A 23,887-nucleotide genomic window follows, 5' to 3' on the forward strand; every position below is an offset into this window, starting at 1 on the left:
TAAGATTTTCAGGCACTTGGTGCCTGCAAAATTTGAAGGCACTTGGGTAGAAAGAATGCCTACTTTCATTTGGAAGAGGAATCTTGCCCAGTGATCACCCTCACTTGGTGTGTAATTTTCTGTACAAGTGGTTGGTTCACCATGTTTTTTAAAGTTGTTTTGTGGGATATGGGCATCACTGGCTAGGCCAGCATTTATTACCCTTGAACTGAGTGGCTTGCTAGGCCATTTCAGAGGGCATTTTAAGAGTCACATTGCTGGAGTCACATGTAGGCCAGCAGATTTCCTTTAGATTTCCTTCCCTAGTGAGCCAGATGGGTTTTTACAACAACAGTTTCATGGTCACCATTTGCTTTTAATTCCAGATTTATTAATTGAATTCAAATTTCATCATCTGCTGTGGTGGGATTTGAACCCATGTCCCCTGAGCCCTGGGCTCTGGATTACTAGTTTAGTGACATTATCACTATGCCACTGCTTCCCCCCCTGTTTGCTGCTTGCATTTCCTGTTTTCTGCATGCTTTCTGGGCTTAGAATGAATTGATCTGTATTGTACGTAGGCACAGGAGTAGACCAGTCGGCTGCCTGAGCTGGTACTGCCATTCAGTTCGATTGTCGTTGATCTGCATCTTAACTTCATTTACTTTCCTTAATACCCTTGCCTGACAAAACAGCAATCTCAATTCTGAAATTTTCAGCAGCTTTTTGTGAAGTTCCAGATTTCTACTATCCCTTGTGTGAAGAAGTACTTCCTGATAACTCTCCTGAATGGCCTAGCTCCCATTTTAAGGTTATGGCCCTTGTTCTGCACTCCCCCACCAGAGGAAATAGCTTATCTGTATCTACCCTATCAAATCCTTCAAACATTTTAAACACCTCGTTAGATAACCCCTTAATCTTCTATCCAAAAATGCCATTTGAAAGGCAGTATCAGGCCTACAGAAAGGATGCACTGATTACAAGGCATACTACTTACGGTGAGAATATGAAATGGGAGCAGAGAGATGGGGTGATTATGAAGTAATGACACCAGTGTTAGCAATGACATTTAGTGTCTTTGTGGGAAAATGGACAGCACTGCAGAATGCTAACTCTAAAACACTGATTTAAAAAGCCCAAAATCGCATATGTAAGGAAAAAGGGATTCATTCAGTTATCTTAAACCAGTGGCCCTGCTCATAACTGAGCTGATCTCGTCTGAGTGGTGAAATTATTGCCCTCGATCTTGTGTGTTGTTATGGTAATTTGTCAGACAGGAGACATTCTCTTGTCCTGTCCTATTGTCTGTAGCACTTTACTAAGTGGACATGTAACAGATTGGTCATTTAACTCTGTTGTATTTGCAATGGGATGAGGTTGTAGTGATTAATGCAGATAGCCATTTTTAAATTATGTTCTGGCTTTGTTTTATTTAAATGCATGGCTTATTAAGAGAGTTCTGCTCCATGGGTCCTAACACAGTCAGTTGCATGTAGTCAGTGCCTGTTGGAATGAAGCAAGATAATTGCATGAATTACTAACTAAATTTTGTACCTGTTTTCCTCTCCCTCCTCACCCTCTCCCTGGACCTCCTGCCTGTCTGCTTGTTTGCCTGGCATGCTAGGCGGTAAGTTTTGCTTTAATCATGCTCTTTGATTTGCATCCAAAGTTGTCTGAAGTAACCTCCACTTTTTCCCCCGCTGCAGCTGTGTTTGTACCGAATTGAGCGCTGCGTCGGTACTGCCAGCGCCTGACTTTTGTGTCTCGTGCAGCCCGTGGCGACGCCAAAGGAAACTTGCTGGATTTGGTGACGACACCGAAGAAAACTTGCTGGATTTGGTAAAGTGGGTGGGGGGAGGAAATGAGAGGACCTTTCATTTTTTAACCAGGCCTTTTTCGTCACCAGATTAACTAACTAAGGGAGCAAGTTTAGTTTGTTATTGAAGCTGGGTGCAAGAGATTTGCTGTCAGGAGCTGGTGGTACTATAGCAGTAAGAAACCAATTTGTATCGGGCTGGAGACTGTATTTAATGCGGCTGCCGTGGTATGATTTGGGCATCAGGTTTGCCTCTGAGTCTGTAGTAAGTATGCTTAAGCTGCCATTGGCCAGATGCACTTAAAGCAGTGGTGCTATCATGGATTGATGTTGTGTTTGACTGTGGTACAAACAGGGAAGGATAGGGAAAGACCTCTGGTCCATCCATTCTGTCACACACAGTTGTAATGCTTTGTGCCATGTGATGATCTGGGAGAGGCAAAAAACCAGATTTAAAAAAAAAAACCCAATTTGGTGATGGAAACAAGTCGAGGAGATTACTCTGGCTCTGATGATGCTATGCAGTAGCTATCTTTTGTGTGTGCTGATTGCCACCCCAGGCAAAAACAGCTCCAGCTGTCACTTGAAAGTATAATAGGATATGGTGTAACATGGTAAGTTGACTCGGACAGCACAGTGTGCCAAACTTCTGAGTTGCAAGAGGGGCTGATGCCGTTTAAAGTTTTGCTGAATTTTCCAAACAATATCAAATGTTTGTATAAAGTTGGAGTTTCTGAGATGTTGGCCACACCTTTGCAACAGCAACGCCATCAAGAACTTGCATTTATGATAGTGTAGCAACACCTATTGAAGCAGTCCACTCAGAAGCTCGGCCCTTATGCGTCTGGATATTACTGATTCAGCAGGGGCAAATACCAGACCACAGTTATAACAGCAATGTAGATGCTCAGGTAACCTTAACCCCAAGAATATAGCCTATTTCTTGAGATGTTGTCCACCCATATTTGTCATGAAGTTTAATATCTCTGACCTGAATTTAAAGGATCACAGTTTATAAAAAAGAGAAAGCTCGCGCTTTGATCAGTGTCTCATGTGCACAGATATCTGAAAGTTCATGTAGGAAATTGAAATCAAACGATCTTTCCGGTTTTTTTTCTGAACTGACGCAGCATTTGCAGCAGAAATGGTTTCTTCCATTTGGAGAAATGAAGCAGCTGCAGAGTCATAGAGAGATACAGCACCAAAACGGGCCCTTCGACCCACTGAGTCCACGCTGACCATCAGCCACCCATTTATACTAATCCTACATTAATCCCATTTTCCCTCTCTCATCCCCACTTTCCCTCAAATCTCCTACCACCTATCTACACTAGGGGCAATTTTTACAATGGCCAATTTACCTATCAACCTGCAAGTCTTTGGCATGTGGAAGGAAACCCACGTGGTCACAGGGAGAACTTGCAAACTCCGCACAGGCAGTACCCAGAACCGAAACCGGGTCGCTGGAGCTGTGAGGCTGCGGTGTTAACCGCTGTGCCACTGTGCTTCTGCCTGTGACCTTGTGGGGAGACATGTCTGTAATCTGATCCCACACTCGTCTGTTATTCTTTTGTTCATAAGCGGTTTTCATGGTGCTTGTGGATTATTTTTGTTTTCCTGCAATGCATTTGCCATTGTAATAATGTTGGACAGTCAGATGTTTTACATAAATTGAAGACTTGTGATGGGTTGGTGCACCAATTCTATGATCCTGGTGATTGGCACTAGGTTTGAATGAGTCCATGTCACTTTTATATATCATCGGAAAGCAATCTTTTTATGTAGTTTACTGTTTGTTTCTGAATCTCTTTTTGCTGTTTGTAAATGTACTGTTAGTACCTTCTTGTCAGGTCTTCGATCTCTGTTCCATACACATTAGCATTTGATTGTAATTCTTTCTACATTTCAGAATATTGGGAAGAAGATGACCTGCCAAGACTTCATTAACAATTTGGATGGTTTGAACGCAGGGAAGGACTTCCCAAAAGACCTGCTAAAGGTATGGGATATGGAACTACAATGTATGGTATAGTGTTTGACTGATCAGTTTGATTGCTTAAACCTCCGGATGGAGCTAGAGAGCAGAAGTTGAATTGTGGGAGATTTCTGGAAGCTTCCAGGAGACATTTTGAATCCGTCTCTCAGGCACAGGCTGCTGTTAAGGTATGTGCTGCAATCTGTAAGACCTTTTTATAGTTATTTTTAATGTGCTTTAAATAAACCAGTTAGTTATTTAACACAGTGTGATATCTGTAGTGCTCTGAGTTAAATTGGATATCAAAATTAAATCCAGCGTAAACATAACATGTGGCAGTTACTGAAATGGGCAGAAGTAACACATCCCTTCCTAATCTTTGACCGAGTAAATGTCTGAGATACTGTAATGTCTGGTGTTCTTGTTATGTTTTTACTGAGGATGGTGACAATACTTACACCTGTGACTTAAGTTGTTAACACCCGTGCACACAACTGTATTGAAGGATGGGTATGTGTCAGCATGTGCCTTCACCACAGTATTCTTTGGCCAGTCTATGGCAGTTGCTTCATACTGGTGAAATGTTCAAATTTCTGTGCCATTACATCCTTCCATCCAACCAGGGGTTTGCTTTTCTCTCACCACTTTGCCATATGTGGTCCTTATTTTGGGAATATAACCTGGTCAGGCTTTGCTGGCACTCAGTACTCACTCATGACTTGCTGCATCGTTTTTGAGCCGATCTGTGGTTGACTTGCTGATTTCTCCTGGCCAGCCTCATGTCCTCCAACCTACATAAACTTGAGCTCATCCAAAACTCTGCTTCCCATATCCTAACTCACACCAAGTCCTGATGCTCCATCATCCCTGTGCTTGCTGACCCAGGTTGGCTCCAGGACTGGCAATGCCTCAATTAAAAAAATGTCATCCCTATTTTCAAATGCCTCCGAGGCCTCATCCCCCTCCTGATCTCTGTAACTCCCTCCATCCCTACAGTCCTCTGAGATCTCCTCCAGTTCTGGCTTCGTGTCCATCCCTGATTTTAATTACTCCAGCATTGATGGCCATGCCTTCAGCTGCCAGGGCCCGAGGCACTGGAATACCCTCTCTTATTCTCCTCTTCTCTCTCTCTCCCTTTTAAGATGCTCATGAATACCTCTATCCTAACATGTCCTTGTGTGACTCAATGTCAAATTATAAAGCCCCTGTGTTAGTGCCTTGGGTGTTTTTCTACATTGAGGGTGCTGTATGAATAAAAGTTGTTGTTCTACTTCCTTGTTTTCATTAGATAAAAGAAAATAGAAAAGGAACATAATCCAGGTCTTTAGATATTGAAGATAAGTAGCATGTTATTGAACTTGGATTACGAGAGCAGGACAAAAGAGACAGGGGTTGAAAATTAACAAGTTTCAAGCAAGACTGAGAAAGGGCAGAAATTCCCCTTCCCCAGGAAGTGACAGATACGTGAAGCACACTTGCAGTTAAAGGAATTAAGAATATGTCAGTTAAAAAGGAGCAGGGTGAATAATTGATCAGGAATGGGACTGAATACTATTAAAAACGTACAAGTGGAGATGATTAAACACTCTGGAGCATGATGGCTATACTGCTCTATTTAAAGACGTTGCAGCCAGTCTGAGACTATAGAAATATTAAGACCCTGAGTGCACATGTTTCTATTATAAAGAATCCACTGGCTTCCATCCTGATCCATGTCAGACGTCAGTGTATTTATTAAGGAGCAGGATTTCATGAGCATGAGACTGATTATAGAGCTGCAGAAATATATTGAGCTGAGCTTAGCACCAGAGGCAGAAAATGGAGATAAAGTGCAAGTGAGCTGGAGTTGGCAGCTCTTCTGCACCCAGAAGCTTCAGGGATCATTTATATTTGACTATTGTTGTCATACCCAAGTTCAATTAAGTGTAAAAAGTCCTTTAAATATCAAAATGTGTTCTAGGGATTCTAGCAGCTAATAGCTTTTTGCAGTAACAGAGGTGCTGGAAATAGCATAATGAGACCCAGGCCCAATGAGCCTTGTCGTATGATACTTGGCAGCTTTGAGTTTCCATAAGGCAATAAGAACGAAGTGCAGGAAACGTATTTATCTTGTGAAACTTCTGTGCTTTACAAGGTGAGAAACATCAGTGCTGGGAAATCAAAACCTTATTCCACTCTGGTTGCACTATGTATATTCTGTGTGCAGTACATAAGTTCACAGTAACTGACCACCAACTCTACTCCGTCTACTGTGCTTTGGCCCTATTGTCAAGTATACCCCTCTGCAATGCATGCAGTGTGACATTTCCATTCGCCGCACCAGCTACCACTGTTAATTGCTGGCTGATTGTCGGCTGTTTTCATGCTTTGAACTTGTGCCTACCGGTTTCCAGCTTGAGAAGATTTCATTTCATTACTGGTATCAAAGGACAGTTTCATCTTGTTAGTTTGGGGTACACTGCAACAGAAATTTAAAAAGGCTATGTTGCAATCACTGTACTGCACACTTCCATGACACCAGAACCAGCCCTACAGATATCTTGTGCTGATGAGCGAAGTTTAAATTAAATTTGAACTGCAAGGTAACATTATAGTTCTACACATGTGATAACATAACCGTTTTGATGCAATATAGTTTACACTCCATTGCCAGTATAGAAACACACTAATGTAAAGATGCATCAGACAAATTTGCACAGGAATATATTTTTGTTACAGTTTAAGATCAGTCTCACACTGTCCACATAGAAAGTTGGACTGAGCTTTGCTGGATATCAGGTTACGAGTAAAACCAATAATATTTGCAAAGTTCACAGCTGAACATTCTTAAATTGGGATGTCAAGCACATGTCGAACACAAACTGTTGTCTTGCTCTTGCCAGTTCCTCTTGCCATTAAATACAATGAAGACAAATGACAGCTGGACTGTAATTTGACTTAATTAGTTTGGATAGCTTCTGTTTGGTACGCATTGTTACCTTTGATGTTCTTTGCAAATCTCGTTTCCTGTAGAGAGTTGTGAAGATTAATTTAACCAGGCTGATGTGCTGAATCCAAAGACACCCATGAAACCCATATTGTAGGAGCATAAAATATGGACTTCCTGTCCTTTTTGATGACTTTCTTCATCTAGAGCTTCTTTGATTGTTTTGAAGTCTGTTGGAGTGTGTATTTGAGTAAGCACGAGGACCCCTGCCCTGTAGAGACATGCACCATTCCTGTTGTGATGAATCTCATCCTGTTTCTTCAGAAAAGCCAGGTGCTTTGAATATACTCACCTGATGGCGTGGCCGAGGTCAAGAGCGCACCTTATTTGAAGCCACAGGTATGAGAAGGTATGAATGCACAAGATCAGGAAAGACCATGCGATTCCACTTGGCCAGTCCCCGTCTCTGGGGAATAACAACAGCCATTTGCATTTTATATAGCGCTTTAACATAGTAAAACATCCCCTTATACTCCACAGGAGCATTATCAGACATAACTTAACACCAAATCGCATAGAGATGTTGGAACAGGTGACCAAGAGCTAGGTTTTAAAGAGCCTCTTAAAGGAGGAGAGAGAAGTTTGGGGGGCATTCCAGAGCTTGGGGCCTAGATAACCGGGGGCATGGCCACCAGTGGTGGAGTGAAGGAAATTGTGGATGCGTGAGTATCATATCCCTCCTACTCTATCCAATTTTACTTCAAGGAAATAGAAAAACCCACACCTTATCTCACTGTGATGGGTTGCCGTACCAGTGCATGGCATCATGTACATTGTGCTTTTCTACCTTCAAAAATGATCTATTTGTGGTGACTGGCCTTTTCCTGCCCAACTGGATATGGCTGGGTTTTCCCGCTTTTTAAATGAAAAATAGTGTAACTTGTTCTTGAGGGATTCTTTCCAGAGAAAAAGTTTGGCCACTATTGGGAGCACCAAAGGGTGCTCAATCAAAGAGTTTTGCTTCAGGGCTATGTATAGAGCTAGAACAGAAAAGCCCTTAATAAGTGAGATCTTTAAAATACCGCGATTTATATTCCTGACATTTTGCCCTGTTTTTAGCCCCTGATATCTTTCGGAGCAAGAGTAGGCTATTTAGCCCCTCAAGCCTGTCCTGTCATTTAATGAGATCATGGCGGATCTGTGACCTAATTCCACATCCCTGCCTTTGCCTCATATCCCTTAATAACTTTGGTTAACAGAAACCTATCAATCTCAGATATAAAATTAACAAATGACTTGGCATCAACTGCCATTTGCGGAAGAGAGTTCCAAACTTCCACTACCACCCTTTGCATGTAGAAGTGTTTCCTAAATATCAATTATACATTAATTGTGTTTAACTTTATGCAGGAGGTGGGCATTAAATTCTGGTTCACTTGAATCCCTGTAAATAGACACAGACAGAAACTGTGGTTGTTGGGGTTAGGAGGTGTATGCTTGTAATGTATAACTCTGTAAATAAATATAAAAGTGTGTAAAGATTGGCTCCAGTTCTATCCTTCACCAACTGGCTTTCTGGAATATAACACAAGCTTCACTCCTGAAAGACCTGGCCCTAATTATTAGACTATACCCCCTTGACCTAGACTCTCCAAACAGTGGAAATAGCTTCTCTTTATTTACCCTATCTGTTCCCCTTAATATCTTGAAAACATCGAGCAAATCACTATAAGGGAGTACAACCCTCGTGTCTATAATCTGTCCCAGTAAATTTAGCCCTTGGATTCCAAGTATCATCCAGTAAATCTACTTAGCACTCCTTTCAAAGCTAATACATCCTTCCTCCCTATCTTTCCAAGAAGAGTATTTTCTTTGCATTTCTCAAATGGCTTGCAATCCTTGATTGTTTCCAACTTTGATAACTTTTAGAAATAAAGGAATCATCTCTTGAATGTATAACTTTAACGGCTTCTGAGAGGTAATTAGCAGAAGTAATTTGAGCTGCTCTGAATATAGAGGTGGTAATGCTATGGTTCGATTTAACACATGATCAGGGAAGCATGAAAGGCTGTGACTTTGAAGGTAGGAGTTTCTTCCGTAAATGGGCTTGAGCGTGCAGAATCTCCAAGATACCTGTCTAAAGTGATAACATAGTCAACCCTTACCAGCCTTATTCTGCAGTTGCTGTTTCCATTACCCAGTAGCATAGGAGCCCATCAAGTTCAGGATTAAAAAAAGAATGTTTTGGAGTTTCTGGGCTTTCTGTTGGTTCTGAGGAGCTCAATCAAGAAGCCACCAGGGATTTTTCTACATACTACCCAGTCTTCATGGAAGGCCAGGTTCTTCAGTGCGTTCTGACACAACTAGGCCAGGAAGTGGAATATCTAGGTTGCGTGGAGCTTGTTGTCCTTTATGAGTGGGGTCATCAAAATAATTCCATTACCAGGACCAAATTTTTATTAAAACTTTCCAGATGTATTAACTGGATATTAAATGTATTTTTTAACATTGTAATGTCTTTTGCTTACTGTTATTGGTTGGGGATTTCATTACTCTCTCTCCCTTTCTTCTCTTACTCTTCGAACAGGTATCATTTATAACGTTTAAGGGGAAAAGGCAATAAAAACTCATTAAATGCAATCACTCACTTGACATTAAAGTAAAATTGGCCACATTTGCAAAGTAACAAGAATGAAGTGGCTTCTAAATCTTCAGTCAAGGGCATTGAGTTGGCTGTCAGTCGACAGGAGGCTTAGCCATAGGGTAAAAAGATTTTTTAGTTTAAGAGCTTAAAGGTCATATTAAACCGTAATGTTGATGGCATACTTTCTTGTGCTTTAAGTTTCTGTCAGTTTTTAGTTGTGATTAAAGATTTATGCGGTTACATTCAAACATCACCCCCCAGAGCACATGGTAATTAAAGTGCTATTTGAGCTACCGACAATTCAATAAAACTATTTAAAATGTCATATGGGGTGGGGGAAGTAAAGTGAAATGTAATCAATGTGCTGTTCCCTTCAGGTATATCAAAATGAAATCAACAGACCTCTGCTTTGATCTGCATTAGTTTGTGCATATTGTCAGTTAGACATGTAAGAGTAGGAGGATACAGGTTAGAAATTTGACTTAATGCTTGTCGCTGGGACAGAACCATAAAAGAAAGTAAGATTTGCATTTATATTTGCACCTTTCACAACTTCAGGACATCCCAAAGCACTTTACAGCCAGTGAAGTGAGGTGAGGTGAGATTGACTGTCCTTGACATCAAAGCAGCATTTGACCAAGTTTGGCATCAAGGAACCCGAGCAAAATTGATAATGGAAATCGAGGAAAAAACTCCACTGGTCAGAGCCATACTTAGCACAAAGGAAGATGGTTGTGGTTGTTGAAGGCCACTCATTTCAGCCCCAGGACATCACAGCAGGAGTTCCTCAAGTTAATGTCCTAGGCCCGACCATCTTCAGCTGCTTCATCAATGACCTTCCCTCCGTCAAAAGTGAGGATGTTCGCTGATAATTGCAAAGTTCAGTACCATTCGCAACTCCTCAGATACTGAAGTAGACTGTGCCCGCATACAGCAAGACCTGGATAACATTCAGGCTTGGGCAGTTAAGTGGCAAGTAATGTTTGTGCCACACGAGTGCCAGGCAATGACCATCTCCAACAAGAGAAAATCTGACCCCCTCTCTTTGATAATTAACAGCACTACCATTGCTGAATCCCTTACCATCAACATCCTGAGGGTTACCGTTGACCAGAAACTTAACTGGAGCAGCCACATAAATACTGTGGCTACAAGAGCAGATCAGAGGCTGGGAATTCTGTAGTGGGTAACTCACCACCTGACTCCCCAAAGCCTGTCCACCATCTACAAGGCACAAATCAGGAGTGTGATGGAATACTCTCCACTTGCCTGGATGAGTGCAGCTCCAACAACACTCAAGAAGCTGGACACCATCCAAGACAAAGCAGCCCACTTGATTGGCACCCCATCTACAATCTTAAACATTCACTCCCTCCACCACCGGCCTGCAGAGGCAGCAGTGTGTACCATATACGAGATGTACTGCAGCAATTCAACAAGGCTCCTTCATCAGCACCTTCCAAACTCATGAGCCCTACCATCTAGAAAGAGAAGGGCAGCAGACGCACAGGAACACCACCACCTGCAAGTCAGTCACCATCCTGACTTGGAAATACATCGCTGTTCCTTCACTATTGCTGGGTCAAAATCGTGGAACTCCTGACCTAACAGCACTGTGGGTGCACCTACACCACATGGACTGCAGCAGTTGAAGAAGGCAGTTCACCACCACCTTCTCAAGGGCAGTTAGGGATTGGTGATGAATGCTGGCCCAGCCAGTGTCCCCCACATCCCAAAAATGAATTTTTAAAAAAGTACTTTTTGTGTGTAGTCACGGTTGTAATGCAGGAAGCACAGCAGCTGATATGCACAAAACAAGCTCCCACATATACCAACGTGGTAATGATTAGGTAATCTGTCTTTTTCGTGATTTTGATTGTAGAATAAATATTAGCCAGGATATTGGAGACAGTTCCCGGCTCCTCTTCAAAATAGTGCCATGGTTTCTTCGACACTCACGACAGGGCAGATGGGGCCTTGGTTTAATGTCTCCTCTGAAAGATGGTGCCTTTATCAGTGCAGCACTCCTTTAGTACTGCCTGGAGTGTCAGCCTTGATTTTTGAGCTCCAAGTCCTGGAGTGGGACTTGTAGTGTGACTGAATTTACTTATATCCAAAGTTCAGTGTGAAATTAGGTCCCAGCTAGCCATAACTGTGTTCCATCTTTTGGTCTAGCTGCTATTCACTTTTTTTTTCTTTTGTTTATTTCATTTCATCGTAGTTTGTTCAGTTTGCTTACCCACTGTTTTTTTTCATGTTTGTACTTGCTGCTGTTCAATCTTCAGTTCGTTAACACCCTATCTGTACTAATGCTTTGTCTTTCAACACACCATTAACATATTGTTTGCCTTTGCTCCATGACCTTCTGGACAGCTATGTGGCCTTGTCCAATCTACACCTTCTCCTTTGTTATCTCTTGCCCCACCCCCGGCTCACTTGCTTATAACCTTTGACATTTCTAATATTTGCTAGTTCCGAAGAAGGGTCACTGACCCGAAACGTTAACTCTGCTTCTCTTTCCACAGATGCTGTCAGACCTGCTGAGCGGTTCCAGCATTTCTTGTTTTTATTTAAGATTTCCAGCATCCGCAGTATTTTGCTTTTATGCTATTCACTCTAGATTGGAGAAAACATTTCGTGATCACTCGATGGAGTGTACAAGGCAATTCTTATCTTTGCTCAATAATAGTAGTAATGTCATTGAACTAGTAAACCAGAGGCCCGGGCTAATGCCCTAGGGACACAGATTCAAATTCCACCACGCCAGCTGGTGGAATTTAAATTCAATGAATGAATAAATTCCATTAATTAATAAAAATCTGGAATTGAAAGCTAGTCTCAGTAATGGTGCCATGAATCTATCATCGATTGGCATAAAAACCCAGCTGGCTCACTCACATCCTTTAGAGAAGGAAATCTGCTGTCCTTACCTGATCTGGCCTACATGTGACTCCAAACACACAGCAATGTGGTTGACTCTTAACTGCCCTCTGAAATGGCCTAGCAAGCCATTCAGTTGTCAAGGGCAATTGGGGATGGACAACAAATGCTGACCTTGCCAGCGATGCCCACATCCCGTGAGAGAATTAAAAGAAGAAATGATGGGGTGCTTCCCAGACTCTGATTTGAGAGCAGGAGCTTATAGCCACAGTAAATATTGTGGTATGCCAATGGCCAGGTGGGAGAAGAGAAATGAGGACTCCCCAGGCTGCTGAGCGGGGAATTCAATTGTATATCAGGAAGAAAATTGAGACTCAGTGGCTGCCCATGAACTGTCCAATGAGTACTGTTGTTACAGACAGATGCTACAATTTGCTTATTACGTTGAACCAATTGCAAGTTGAAGTAGGTTAACTTCAGCCGTATGATCAATGACTATCATTGACAGAATGAAGCATCATATATTATTCAACTGTGTGGAAGAGAATCTGTTTAAGATTCACACCTTTCTTTTCAAAATAGCAAGGCTTGTAGGAAGCACATCTCTGTTTAACAAACCAAGAGGCTTTCTCTGAATGCTGGAATGATGCAGTTGAGCATAAAACGAATCATGCAATACAATGAGATGGTCCCATTGCTTGGTATGCCAACGTGAGTGACATGATATCTCGACACAGGTCTTCAAGAGTGGCAGTGCCAAGCAAGGGCCAAGAGGAGCAAGTTTAAAATCAGAGACCATTTTCACCCACCTCCTAACAATTTGTTATAAAGCAGCCAGTGGCAGAATCTGCTTTAGAGGTTCCCATGAGTCTTTTTAAGCTGTGGATTGTCCATTGCCAAGAATAATTTCAATGTGGAGGGGCAGATGTGGTAAAACTCAATAATCGTATGATTATGATATAGCTGAGACATGCAAATCAGGAATTGCTGATCTGAATTCCTTACGTATTAAATGCATCTTAGATGTGTGGCGGAGGAAGAAGGCTACCAGTACAGCAAGATACTCCCGTCCACTCCTGTGGTTGTAGTTTTAAGCCGTGGCTAAACATGACCATTACATCCACCATCTTCTGTGCAGTGAGTTCCAGCAGTCATAATCCTGCTAATGGGTAGAGTAACAACCCTGGTTAGGGTAGGGGACAGTCAAGATATCTGTTTCTCAGTCAAAAGGCTGGCTGAGTTATAGGCTGCTACTGCCACTTGCCTGGGGGAAGGGCAGCCTGAGATCTTACATTATCTTTCTGGCCGTTGTGTATGGAGTTGGAAACAGTAAACTCAGAATCTGAATCTTATTTAGTTCATGAGTTGGTGGTTCTGAAATGGTGCCAATAAATTTATTTTGTATTAGCGGGGATGCGTGAGTATATTTCCGATTTTCAAAATAAAATTTTATGTCTGCATGCACTTCCTGTCTGATAGCCCCTACTTCCTGTTGCTGTTTTCTTTTCGTCACTTCTTCCATAATAGATTCCCGGGGCTCCAACTTCATATCCATAACTCGGATAAGAACTCTGATAAGAATGTAAGAAATAGGTCACATGGCCCCTTGAGCCTGCTCTGCCATTCAGTAAGATCATGGCTGATCTCTGATCTCAGCTCCACTTTCCCACCTGATATCCACATTCCCAATTCCCTTAGAGTACAAATATCTATCAAACTTAGCCTTGAATATACTCAATAACTGAGCATCCACAGCTCTCGAAGGTAGAGAATTCCAAAGATTCATAACCCTCTGAGTGAAGAAATTTCTCCTCATCTCAGTCCTAAATGGTAAGAGACTGGCAAAACCCTGAGGGGGCATGTATGAAGTGCCTTTTCCCATCATTTTCCTGGTGGTTCAATCACTGAAATTTTGAACAGGCTACCTGTTGAACCCTGATGGAATTTCAGTCACGTCAATCCATATTTGTAATGTAAACTTTCTACGTTACCTTGTCATCCTGTAATTGCACTATCTGGCAAACTGTTTAACAGTACCCCCCCCCCCCCCTCTGCCAACTGAAATTTCTGTTCCAAAATAATGTGTAAACAAAATAGAAATATCAAAAGATTAACTGTTTTGCACTAAGGTTATGAATTGTCTTCTGCATCTCTTAATGTCTTCATTACAGTTTTTTGTTTATTGGATGACCATTGTCTTTCCCAAAAGCTTTGGCTTGGACTTGGCATTTTTTCCTGGAGCTGTGATATTGTGAGCAGAATGTTGATTCTGCAGCCTGCGCACATACCTAGTTTCCCTGTGACGTCAGTACTGTTCAGTCAGCTATACTGGTGGAATATATCTTTTAGTTTCAGATAGTTTTTGCTCTGTTCAAAATTATTTGAAGGGAAAATATCATATAAGTTTCAAAAGTTTTATTCACATAAACTGTGGGCGGCACAGTGGCGCAGTGGTTAGCACCGCAGCCTCACAGCTCCAGCGACCCGGGTTCAATTCTGGGTACTGCCTGTGTGGAGTTTGCAAGTTCTCCCTGTGTCTGCGTGGGTTTCCTCCGGGTGCTCCGGTTTCCTCCCACATGCCAAAGACTTGCTGGTTGATAGGTAAATTGGCCATTGTAAATTGCCCTAGTGTAAGTAGGTGGTAGGAGAATTGAGGGAAGGTGGGGATGTGGTAGTAATGTGGAATTAGTGTAGGATTAGTATAAAATGGGTGGTTGATGGTCGGCACAGACTCGGTGGGCTGAAGGGCCTGTTTCAGTGCTGTATCTCTAAACTAAACCAAACTAAACAGATACATGAAAGGGCAGGAAGTAAAGAGATACAGACCCTTAGAAAGTAGGCGTCATGCTTAGATAGAGGATCTGGATCGGCGCAGGCTTGGAGGGCTGAAGGGCCTGTTCCTGTGCTGTAATTTTCTTTGTTCTTTAAACTGGTATTTATTTAGAGAGTATTTTGTGTGAGAAGGAGTCAGAAAAGTTTGAGACCCCCGATTATGTACCTATCGTAGCTTTTGTTTTGTGTTCTATAAATTCCAGAAATCTCTTGAACTAAGAGAGAAAGAGTATTTGCTCATGCTAATGTTCAGTTTTTAGAAAGAGTTGAATTTTGAATTCATCTCACCAGTGCTTTGTTGCGAGTACAGGTAAATGCTCACATTACTAACACTGGTTGGAGAGAGAGAGGTAGACAGATGTCTGGATTTTCCACTGCGATGCTGACCCTTTACCACACACGGCATGTAAAAGCCGGTAGGGAGAAGGGGCCCAGGTTCCTGCCTGATTTCTCTTGGTATCATACAATCTCCACCGATCCTAGGGACTGCCAGCAGAAGAGAGACTTACAACCCTGGGATAATGGCTACAAGCTCCCTTCCCCACCCTTCCTTCCCACCCTCCCACAGGCCACTGGATGGCACGGGAGGGCCAAGTTACCTACCTGTTGAAAGTTCAGTCCAGGACAAGTGAAAAGGCTGTTCCAATCTTATAGTCTTCGGGTACTTGCTAGTGCCGTATCTTCCAGGCCAAGCAATGGTAAACTCCTTCATGCTAGATAGAAGCATAAAGTTAGGAGAGAGACAGAAGCAGCAGAGGAGAAACAGAGGCAGAGAAGAATGGTGACTGAAGAATAACAGAGACTGGTAATAGATGTACCAAATTCTCCAGTTTGCCAGGTGATGTATTGTACCTGCATGATGTGGGAGCTGGTGGACCGCATTGTGGTTCCTAGTCACCACATCTGTAGCAAGTGTTGGTTGCTCGAGGAACTCCAGCTTAGAGTTGATGAGCTGGAGTCTGAGCTTCTGACACTGCGATACATCAGGGAGGGGAAGAGTTACCTGGACACTGTGTGTTTCAGGAGACAGTCACACCCCTTAGATTAGCTACCTTGAATTCGGCCAGTGGTCAGGGACTGGAGAGTGTGACTGAGTGAGGCAGGTAGAGGGATCCAAGAGGTAGTGTTGCAGTAGCCTCAGCCTTTGTCCTTGTCCAACAGGTTTGAGATTCTTGCTGCCTGTGTGGACGAGAGCAGGGACTGTAGGGAGGATGAGCAAACTGACCATTGCACCATGGTACCAGGAGCCATTCAAGTGGGGGGAGAAAAGAGAAATGTAGTCGTAATCGGGGATAGTATAGTTAGGGGCATAGACACTGTTCTCTGTGGCCAGGATCGAGAGTCCCGAAGGCTGTGTTGCCTACCTGGTGCCAGGGTTCAGGATATCTCATCTGGGCTGCAGAGGAACTTTGAGTGGGAGGGGAAAGATCCAGTTGTCATGGTTCACGTAGGTACCAACGATATCGGTAGAACGAGGATAGAGGTTCTTGGGGAATATGAACAGCTAGGGGCTAAATTAAAAAGCAGAACCAAAAAGGTGGTAATCTCTGGATTACAACCTGAGCCACAAGCTAATTGGCACAGGATCAATAAGGTTGAAGAAGTAAATGCATGGCTTAAAGATTGGTGTGGGAGAAATGGGTTCGAATTCTTGGGACATTGGCACCAGTACTGGGGAGGGAGGGAGCTGCCAGGTAATAATCATGGGTTATTTTAATATGCTTACAGACTGGATTAATCAAATTGGCAAAGGTAACCTCGAGGGAGAGTTCATTGAATGTATTAGAGATTGTTTTTTGGAGCCATATGTTGTGGAGCCAACCAGGGAGCAGGCTATTCGAGATTTGGTATTGTGTAGTGAGGTGGGATTAATTAATGATCTCATAGCTAAGGATCCTTTAGGGAAGAGTGATCATAGCATGCTAGAATTTCAAATTCAGTTTGAGGGCGAGAAACTGGAGTCCCACACTAGTGTTCTGGAGTTCAAAAAAGGTAATTACATAGACATGAGGGCAAATTTGGCCCTAGTGGACTGGGCAGGAAGACTGAAAGGTAGGACAGTTGATGAGCAGTGGCAGATGTTTAAGGAGATATTCAATTCCTCCCAACTAAAATATATTCCTAGAGAGGAAAAAAGATTCTAAGAGGGGGGAAAAAACATCTGTGACTAAGCAAGGATGTTAAGGATAACATAAAGACAAAAACTAAGGCATACATATTGCAGGCTGGAAGATTGAGAAACTTTTAAAGATCAACAAAGGGTTACTAAAAAAGTAATAAAAAGAGCAAAGGTAAATTATGAATGAAAAGTGCAAAATATAAAAACGGATAGCAAAAACATCTATATGTATATAAAAGGTTGAGAGTAGCTAAAGTGAATGTCCATCCCTTGGAGGATGAGACTGGGGAGTTAATGGTGGGGAACACAGAAATGGTAGAGACACAAAATCAGTATTTTGCCTCAGTTTTCATTGGTGGAGGACAGTAGTACCATCCCCAATAGTAGCAGGTAATGCAGAGGTTATAGAAAGGGATGAACTTAGAAAAATCATCACCATGGAAAAATTACTCAGCAACTTATTGGGATTGAAGGCAGACAACTCCCCAGGGCCTAATGGCCTATATCCTAGGGTCTTAAAGGAAGTGGCATCGGAGATAGTGGATCCATTGATTATAATATTCCAAAATTCCCTGGATGCGGGAAAGGTTCCAGTGGATTGGAAAAAAGCTAATATAACACCCTTATTCAAAAAGGGAGGGAGGCAGAAAGTAGGGAACCATAGACCAGTTAGTTTAACATCTGTCGTTTGGGAAATTGTTAGAATCCATTATTAAGGAAGTAATAACAGGACATTTAGAAAGTCAAAACGCAATCCATCAGAGTCAGCATGCTTTTGTGAAGGGTAAATGGTGTTTGACTAATTTGCTAGAGTTCTTCGAAGCTGTGACAAGCAAAGTAGATAATGGGGATCCTCTAGATGTAGTATATCTGGACTTCCAGAAGGCATTTGATAAGGTGCCACACAAAAGATTAATACTCAAGGTAAGATCACAGGGGGCTAGGGGCAATTTATTAGCTTGGATAAAGGATTGGCTAACCAACAGAAAACAGAATCAGGATAAATGGGCTTTTTTCTGGTTGGCAAGGTGTAACTGGTGGGGTGCCACAGGGTTCGGTCCTTGGGCCCCAACTATTTACAATCTATGTTAATGACTTGGCTGCAGGGATAGAAGGTACTATAGCCAAATTTGCAGATGACACTAAAATAGGTGGGATAGTAAGTTGCAATAAAGAAATAAGAAATTTGCAAATGGATATGGATAGGTTAGGTGAATGGGCCAAAATTTGGCAGATGGAGTTTAACGTGGATAAGTGTGAGGTTATCCATTTTGGTCGGAAGAATAGAAAGGCAAATTATCTCAATGGAGATAAACTTCAGAGTGCTTCGGTGCAGAGGGATCTAGGTGTCCCCATGCATGAATCGCAGAAAGCTAGTATGCAGGTACAGCAGGTGATAAGGAAGGCAACTGGAATTTTGGCATTTACTGCTAAAGGAATAGAATATAAAAGTAGGGAAGTGTTGCTGCAACTGTACAAGGCACCTGGAGTATTGCGTACAGTTTTGGTCCCCTTACTTGAGGAGAGATGTAGTTGTATTGGAGGCAGTTCAGAGGAGGTTCACTAGGTTGATTCCAGGGATGAGGGGTTTGTCTTATGAAGAGAGATTGAGCAGTTTAGGCCTTCACTCTCTAGAGTTTAGAAGAATGAAAGGAGATCTAATTGAGGTATATAAAATGATTAAGGGGATTGACAAAGTGGACGTAGAGAGGATGTTTCCTCTGCTGGGGCAGTCTAGAATGAGAGGTCATAGTTTTAGGATAAGGGGTAGCAGATTTAAAACAGAGATGAGGAGAAATTACTTCTCTCAAAGGGTCGTGAGTCTGTGGAATTCACTACGCCAGAGTGCGGTGGATGCTGAGACATTGAGTAAATTTAAGGAGGAGATAGACAGATTTTTAATTAGTGGAGGGTTATGGAGAACGGGCAGGAAAGTGTTGAGACCAAGAGGAGATCAGCCACGATCGTATTGAATGGTGGAGCAGGCTCGAGGGGTTGAATTGCCTACTCCTGCTGTTAGTTCTTATGGTCGTGTGCAGACAGATTCCATTATACTTAGGAATTCATAATGTTAAAAATTGACAGGAAGTGTTTGAAAATTGTTTACTATTTTAAATTTCATTAAAATACAATATATGTGCAGAGATTTAAAATGTGCAATATGTATATTGTTCTGAGCAGGCTAAAAGGGATTTTGGAGTTCAGAAGATATTTGATCTCACCCTCGTAATACAGAGATTTGCCCCTTTCCCTCATTCCTACATTTATCTGAATCCCTGTCGGTTCGGTTGGAGCTATTTTCTGTGTGTTTCTATGTCTGTAACCTTGTGCTTCTTTGGCTGTTCACTGATGAAGGGGAAGCGTGTGGAAGTCCAGTGTGACTGAGTCCCAGGCCATTCAGTGGATACTGTTAAATCCCTTCCATAATCTGCATTATTAGATTTGAATTTAAGGCTTATGTTTCAGGCCAAATTTTGTGTGTTACTGCCAAAGAAGCAAAAAGCTGTAGTTAAGGTGTTGTCTGAACTATTGATCAAAAAAGCTTTGCTAGATTAGGCCTCAGGCCTTTTGAGTACTCTATTGATGAAGTGGAATGAGTTCTCATTTTCTCACAAGAGAGAATAATAACAATATGCAGAATCTAACGTGAGGAAAATGAGCTGCCTCATTTCTTAACTTCAAACACCAGGTGGCAACGTTGGTCCCAGAGTGAGTCTTGGTGCTGAGTGCCATAGCAACAGTAACAATGACAGAAATTATGCTGCACTGTTTATTAGCTCCAGTTCTTTCACAGAAGTGCGCAACCTTTCCCCCTCTCCCTGCAAAAGAAAATGCAGGCAAAAATTTTGCTCTAGCCATAGTCCCAAAGGACCATAGGCATCTCTCCCCATTAAAGAGAGACAGTTGGTGATGTATAGCTTGAGGGTCACCATCCCTCGAGCTTGGGGCAAGTTGAGGAGGCAGGCCTTCATGAACTACCGAAGCCAGAATGGGGATTTTGGCGTCTTTCTGCATTTCCCGCTAGCCGTTTAGCCAACTGAGCTAACCGACCCCTGCAGGCAACAATAGAGCTGTTTGTACTCCACCTTCTGGCTTGAGTTCCACCTGAAACTTGCAGTTGTGGCTTTGTCAAGTTTTAATTTATCAGTGCTTTTAACATGAGGAATAATTCACTGGAGACTCAAAAAGAAGCACTAAGCTCTTTGCAGAGATTGCAATTGTGACACTAAAATTGCTAACAGTCTCAAATTACAAAAAACAAGGGAAGAAAATGGACAGGGCAATATAAAATTCAAGAGCCAGTGAGTTGCCTTTTGGGCACTCATGGTGGAGCTTTGAGCAGTCCAAAAGCAGGTTGAGTGCGACCTTTTTATTTAAAGAATATGCCCTTTGCAAAATTGAAACTGGTCTCGTTGCGTATGTGCAGCAATTGAAAATAGACTTTATGATTTAAGTTTCTGGACAGGCTATTCAATGATTATTTTAAAAAGGTGTTCCCTCTCTGATGTGACAACTTGCCAGGTAAATGAGTTCTGCCAGCCTCCATCCCTGGTGGATGGGGAAAGATCCTCGATCTGAAACTGTACTTGATTTGATATCTGAGCTGGAAGAAGCCTTGATTGAAGATCAGAATTTCACATGAATGCGTCCAGGATTTCAATTGAATGCAAAACGCTAGCAGTTTTCAGGCCTGCCACAGGGCAGTCTCATCAGTACTAGAATTGTGTATTCTGGTAACAACTCATGTTCTTTGCCCTGCTGTACTTCCAGTTGTGTTTCTGCAAAGGAAGCAAATGTTTCAACAGCTGCGTTAACAGCAAATAAAAAGTGACCGTGTTATGAAACGTTTTGAGGACTGTGATGGTTCAATATACTGGAATGGCAGCTTATGGTGGACCTGTATCTCTCAGACCTCAATCTTGTGGCCTGCTGATCAGCAGGAGAATGAAAGAAGTTAACGTATGTGGAGCTGTGACTGACGAGTATATATTGCAATCTTAAACCAAACTGGTTGACTTCACGAGACTGGAAGTCAAGACCAAGTGTAGTTTTTGGGTGAAATGGTGTTAGAGGGAAGGGGTGCTCTGAGCAGGCTCTCACTTGTGTAATTCAGTCCCCATTATAAATCATACATTCTGCTGTTTTTTATATTTCTATTATGAATTGCCCTGTCCACATTTTTAATGGAAACTGCCTATGTAAACCTGTCGCACTGTAATTACACCCTCCTGCCAGCAGCAGTGCTGCAGCATCAGCAATGAGGCTGAGGAAATGGTTTAATTAGTGTCAAGTTTACCTTATAAATATGGGCAAAGGCAGTTATAATAGAAAGTGCTTTGTAGATAGATTGTGGTTTTTTACGATTGAAGCTAAAGCGTGCACTGTATGTGGTAATGTATAGTAACTTGGTGTGATCACACTTTGAGAGTTCAGATCCCACAGTAGTATTTTGAGAATTTGAATTCAGTTTAAAATTAAAGGGTGGTATTGGTAAAAGTGGCCATGATGAAGCTTTCAGATTGTCAACTGGTTTACTAATATCCTTGGGGAGGTCAAGCAAGACAAAGGAGTACATAATAAATGGGAGGATATTGAGAGGTGTAGAGGAAGTGAGGGACCTTCGAGTGTACGTCCACAGATCTCTGAAGATAGCAGGACAGGTTGATAAGGTGGTTAAGAAGACAAATGGAATTCTTTCCTTTATTAGCTGAGGCAGTGAATATAAAGGTAGGGAGGTTATGCTGGAACTGTATAAAACTTTAGTTTGGCCACAGCTTGAATACTGTGTGCGGTTCTGGTCACCTCATTACAGAAAGGATGTAATTGCACTAGAGAGGGTACAGAGGAGATTTACGAGGAAAATTACAGCTATGAGGAAAGATTGGATAGGCTGGGATTGTTCTCCTTGGAACAGAGAAGGCTGAGGGGAGGTTCTATTGAGATGTACACAATTGTGAGGGGCCTGGATAGAGTAGAGGTAAAGGGGCTATTTACCTTAGGATAGAGGTCAGTAACTAGGGGGCATAGATTTAAAATGATTGGTAGAAGGATTAGAGGGGAGATGAGGAAAAAGATTTTTCACCTAGAGGCTGGTGGGTGTTTGGAACTCACTGCCTGAGGGCAGCAGAGACAGAAACCTTCATCTCATTTAAAAGTTGCCTGGATGTGCACCTGTAGTGGCGTAACCTGCAGGGCTACGGACCAAATGCTGGAAAGTGGGATTTGGTTGGGTGGCTCTTTTTGTTTCAGTGCAGACATGATGGGCCAAGTGGCCTCTTTCTGTGCTGTAAAATTTCTATGAAGAGAGCCTGCCATCTTTACCTGGTCTGGTCTATATCTGACTCCAGTCCCACACTAACATGGTTCACTCTTAACTGCCCTCTGAGGTGGCCTAACAATCCACTTAGTTTCTGGAAACCAGGGATGAGCAAAAAATGCTGGTATTGCCATATCCCAAGCATGAATTTAAAAACACTGATGACAATACTGTGCTCAGAGTTGCCTTAGGTTATGCTTATACAGCTCCTGTGACTAATTATCACATTATTGGGTGCAGATCTACAGCCTGTCTGTTCAGTTGAAGAAGGTATGTGGCACAGATAGACTTTACTGGAGCTGAGTGAATTACATAGAATTTACAATGCAGGAACAGGCCATTCGGCCCAGCTGCTCTATTCTGGTATTTACACTCCACACCAGCTTCCACCCACCTTTCTTCATCCAGCCCTATCAATGTAATCTTCTATTCCTTTCTCCCTCATATACTTACCTAGCTTCCCCTTTAATGCATCTATGCTGCTCTCCTCAACTACTCCGTGTGGTAGTGAGTTCCATATTCTAACCATTCTCTGGGTAAAGAAGTTTCTCTTGAATTCACTATTAGATTTATTAGTGGCTATGTTATACTTATGGCCCCTAGCTTTGGATTCTCCCACAAATGGAAATGTTTTCTCTGTTTTCCCTACTAAACCTGGTTCATAAAGACCTCTATTGGGTCACCCCTTCAGACTTTTTGATGGAGAAAAGAGCTCCTGGCTGTTCAGACATTCTTGATAAATATAACCTCTCAGTTCTGGTAAGGGAGAAATGAAAGAAAATTTTTCCTTAAATTCAAGCAACACAACTAACCATTTTGGATGGAGAAAGATTCAGTGATTCACATTACTGTAAACCGTCTGCTGGACTGGGTAACTCAGCAGACCGAGTCCATTCGAATTAACTAGTGTGAACAAGGCTGGGAAAAGTCGACAGGACTTATGGTGCAGTTAACATAGAATCACAGAATTGTTACAGCATAGAAGGAGGCCATTTGGACCATCTTGAGTGCACTGGCTCTCCGAAAGAGCAATTCACTCAGTTCCATTCCCCCGCCTTCTCCCCATAACCCTGCACATTCTTCCTTTTCATATAACCATCTAATTCCCCTATGAATTCTTCAATTGAACCTGCCTCCACCATACTCTCTGTGTGAAATAGTTTTTCCCACTGCCACTTTTCTTCTCTTACCAAGTACTTTAAATCTGTGCCCTCTCGTTCTTGATTCTTTCACGAGTGGGAACAGTTTCTCTCTATCTACTCTGTCCAGACCCCTCATGATTTTGAATACCTATATCAAATCACCTCTCAGCCTTCTCTTCAAGGAAAACAGCCCTAACTTCTCCAATATGACTTCATAACTGAAGTTCCTCATCCCAGGAACCATTCTCGTAAATCTT

At 42.3% G+C, this 23,887-nt stretch overlaps 1 protein-coding gene across 11 annotated transcripts in view; it reads left to right on the forward strand.

Annotated features, from left to right (window-relative positions):
• Window positions 1-23,887, forward strand: part of psd3l (pleckstrin and Sec7 domain containing 3, like) — a 433,935-nt gene that overhangs the window by 305,004 nt on the left and 105,044 nt on the right. For 10 of the 11 annotated variants that reach the window (XR_010976222.1, XM_068045096.1, XM_068045048.1 and 7 more), the window contains one exon: window positions 3,705-3,794. Coding sequence is in view for 10 of the 11 variants with exons in the window: in XM_068045096.1 (XP_067901197.1) it covers window positions 3,705-3,794 (90 nt within the window). In the remaining variant the exon portion in view is untranslated. Of the gene's footprint in view, window positions 1-1,685; window positions 1,819-3,704; window positions 3,795-23,887 lie in introns of all 11 variants that reach the window. The other variant, XM_068045133.1, reaches the window with a different exon arrangement.

This window comes from Heterodontus francisci, chromosome 1 (assembly GCF_036365525.1).
Source record: "Heterodontus francisci isolate sHetFra1 chromosome 1, sHetFra1.hap1, whole genome shotgun sequence".
NCBI classification, from domain to species: domain Eukaryota; kingdom Metazoa; phylum Chordata; class Chondrichthyes; order Heterodontiformes; family Heterodontidae; genus Heterodontus; species Heterodontus francisci.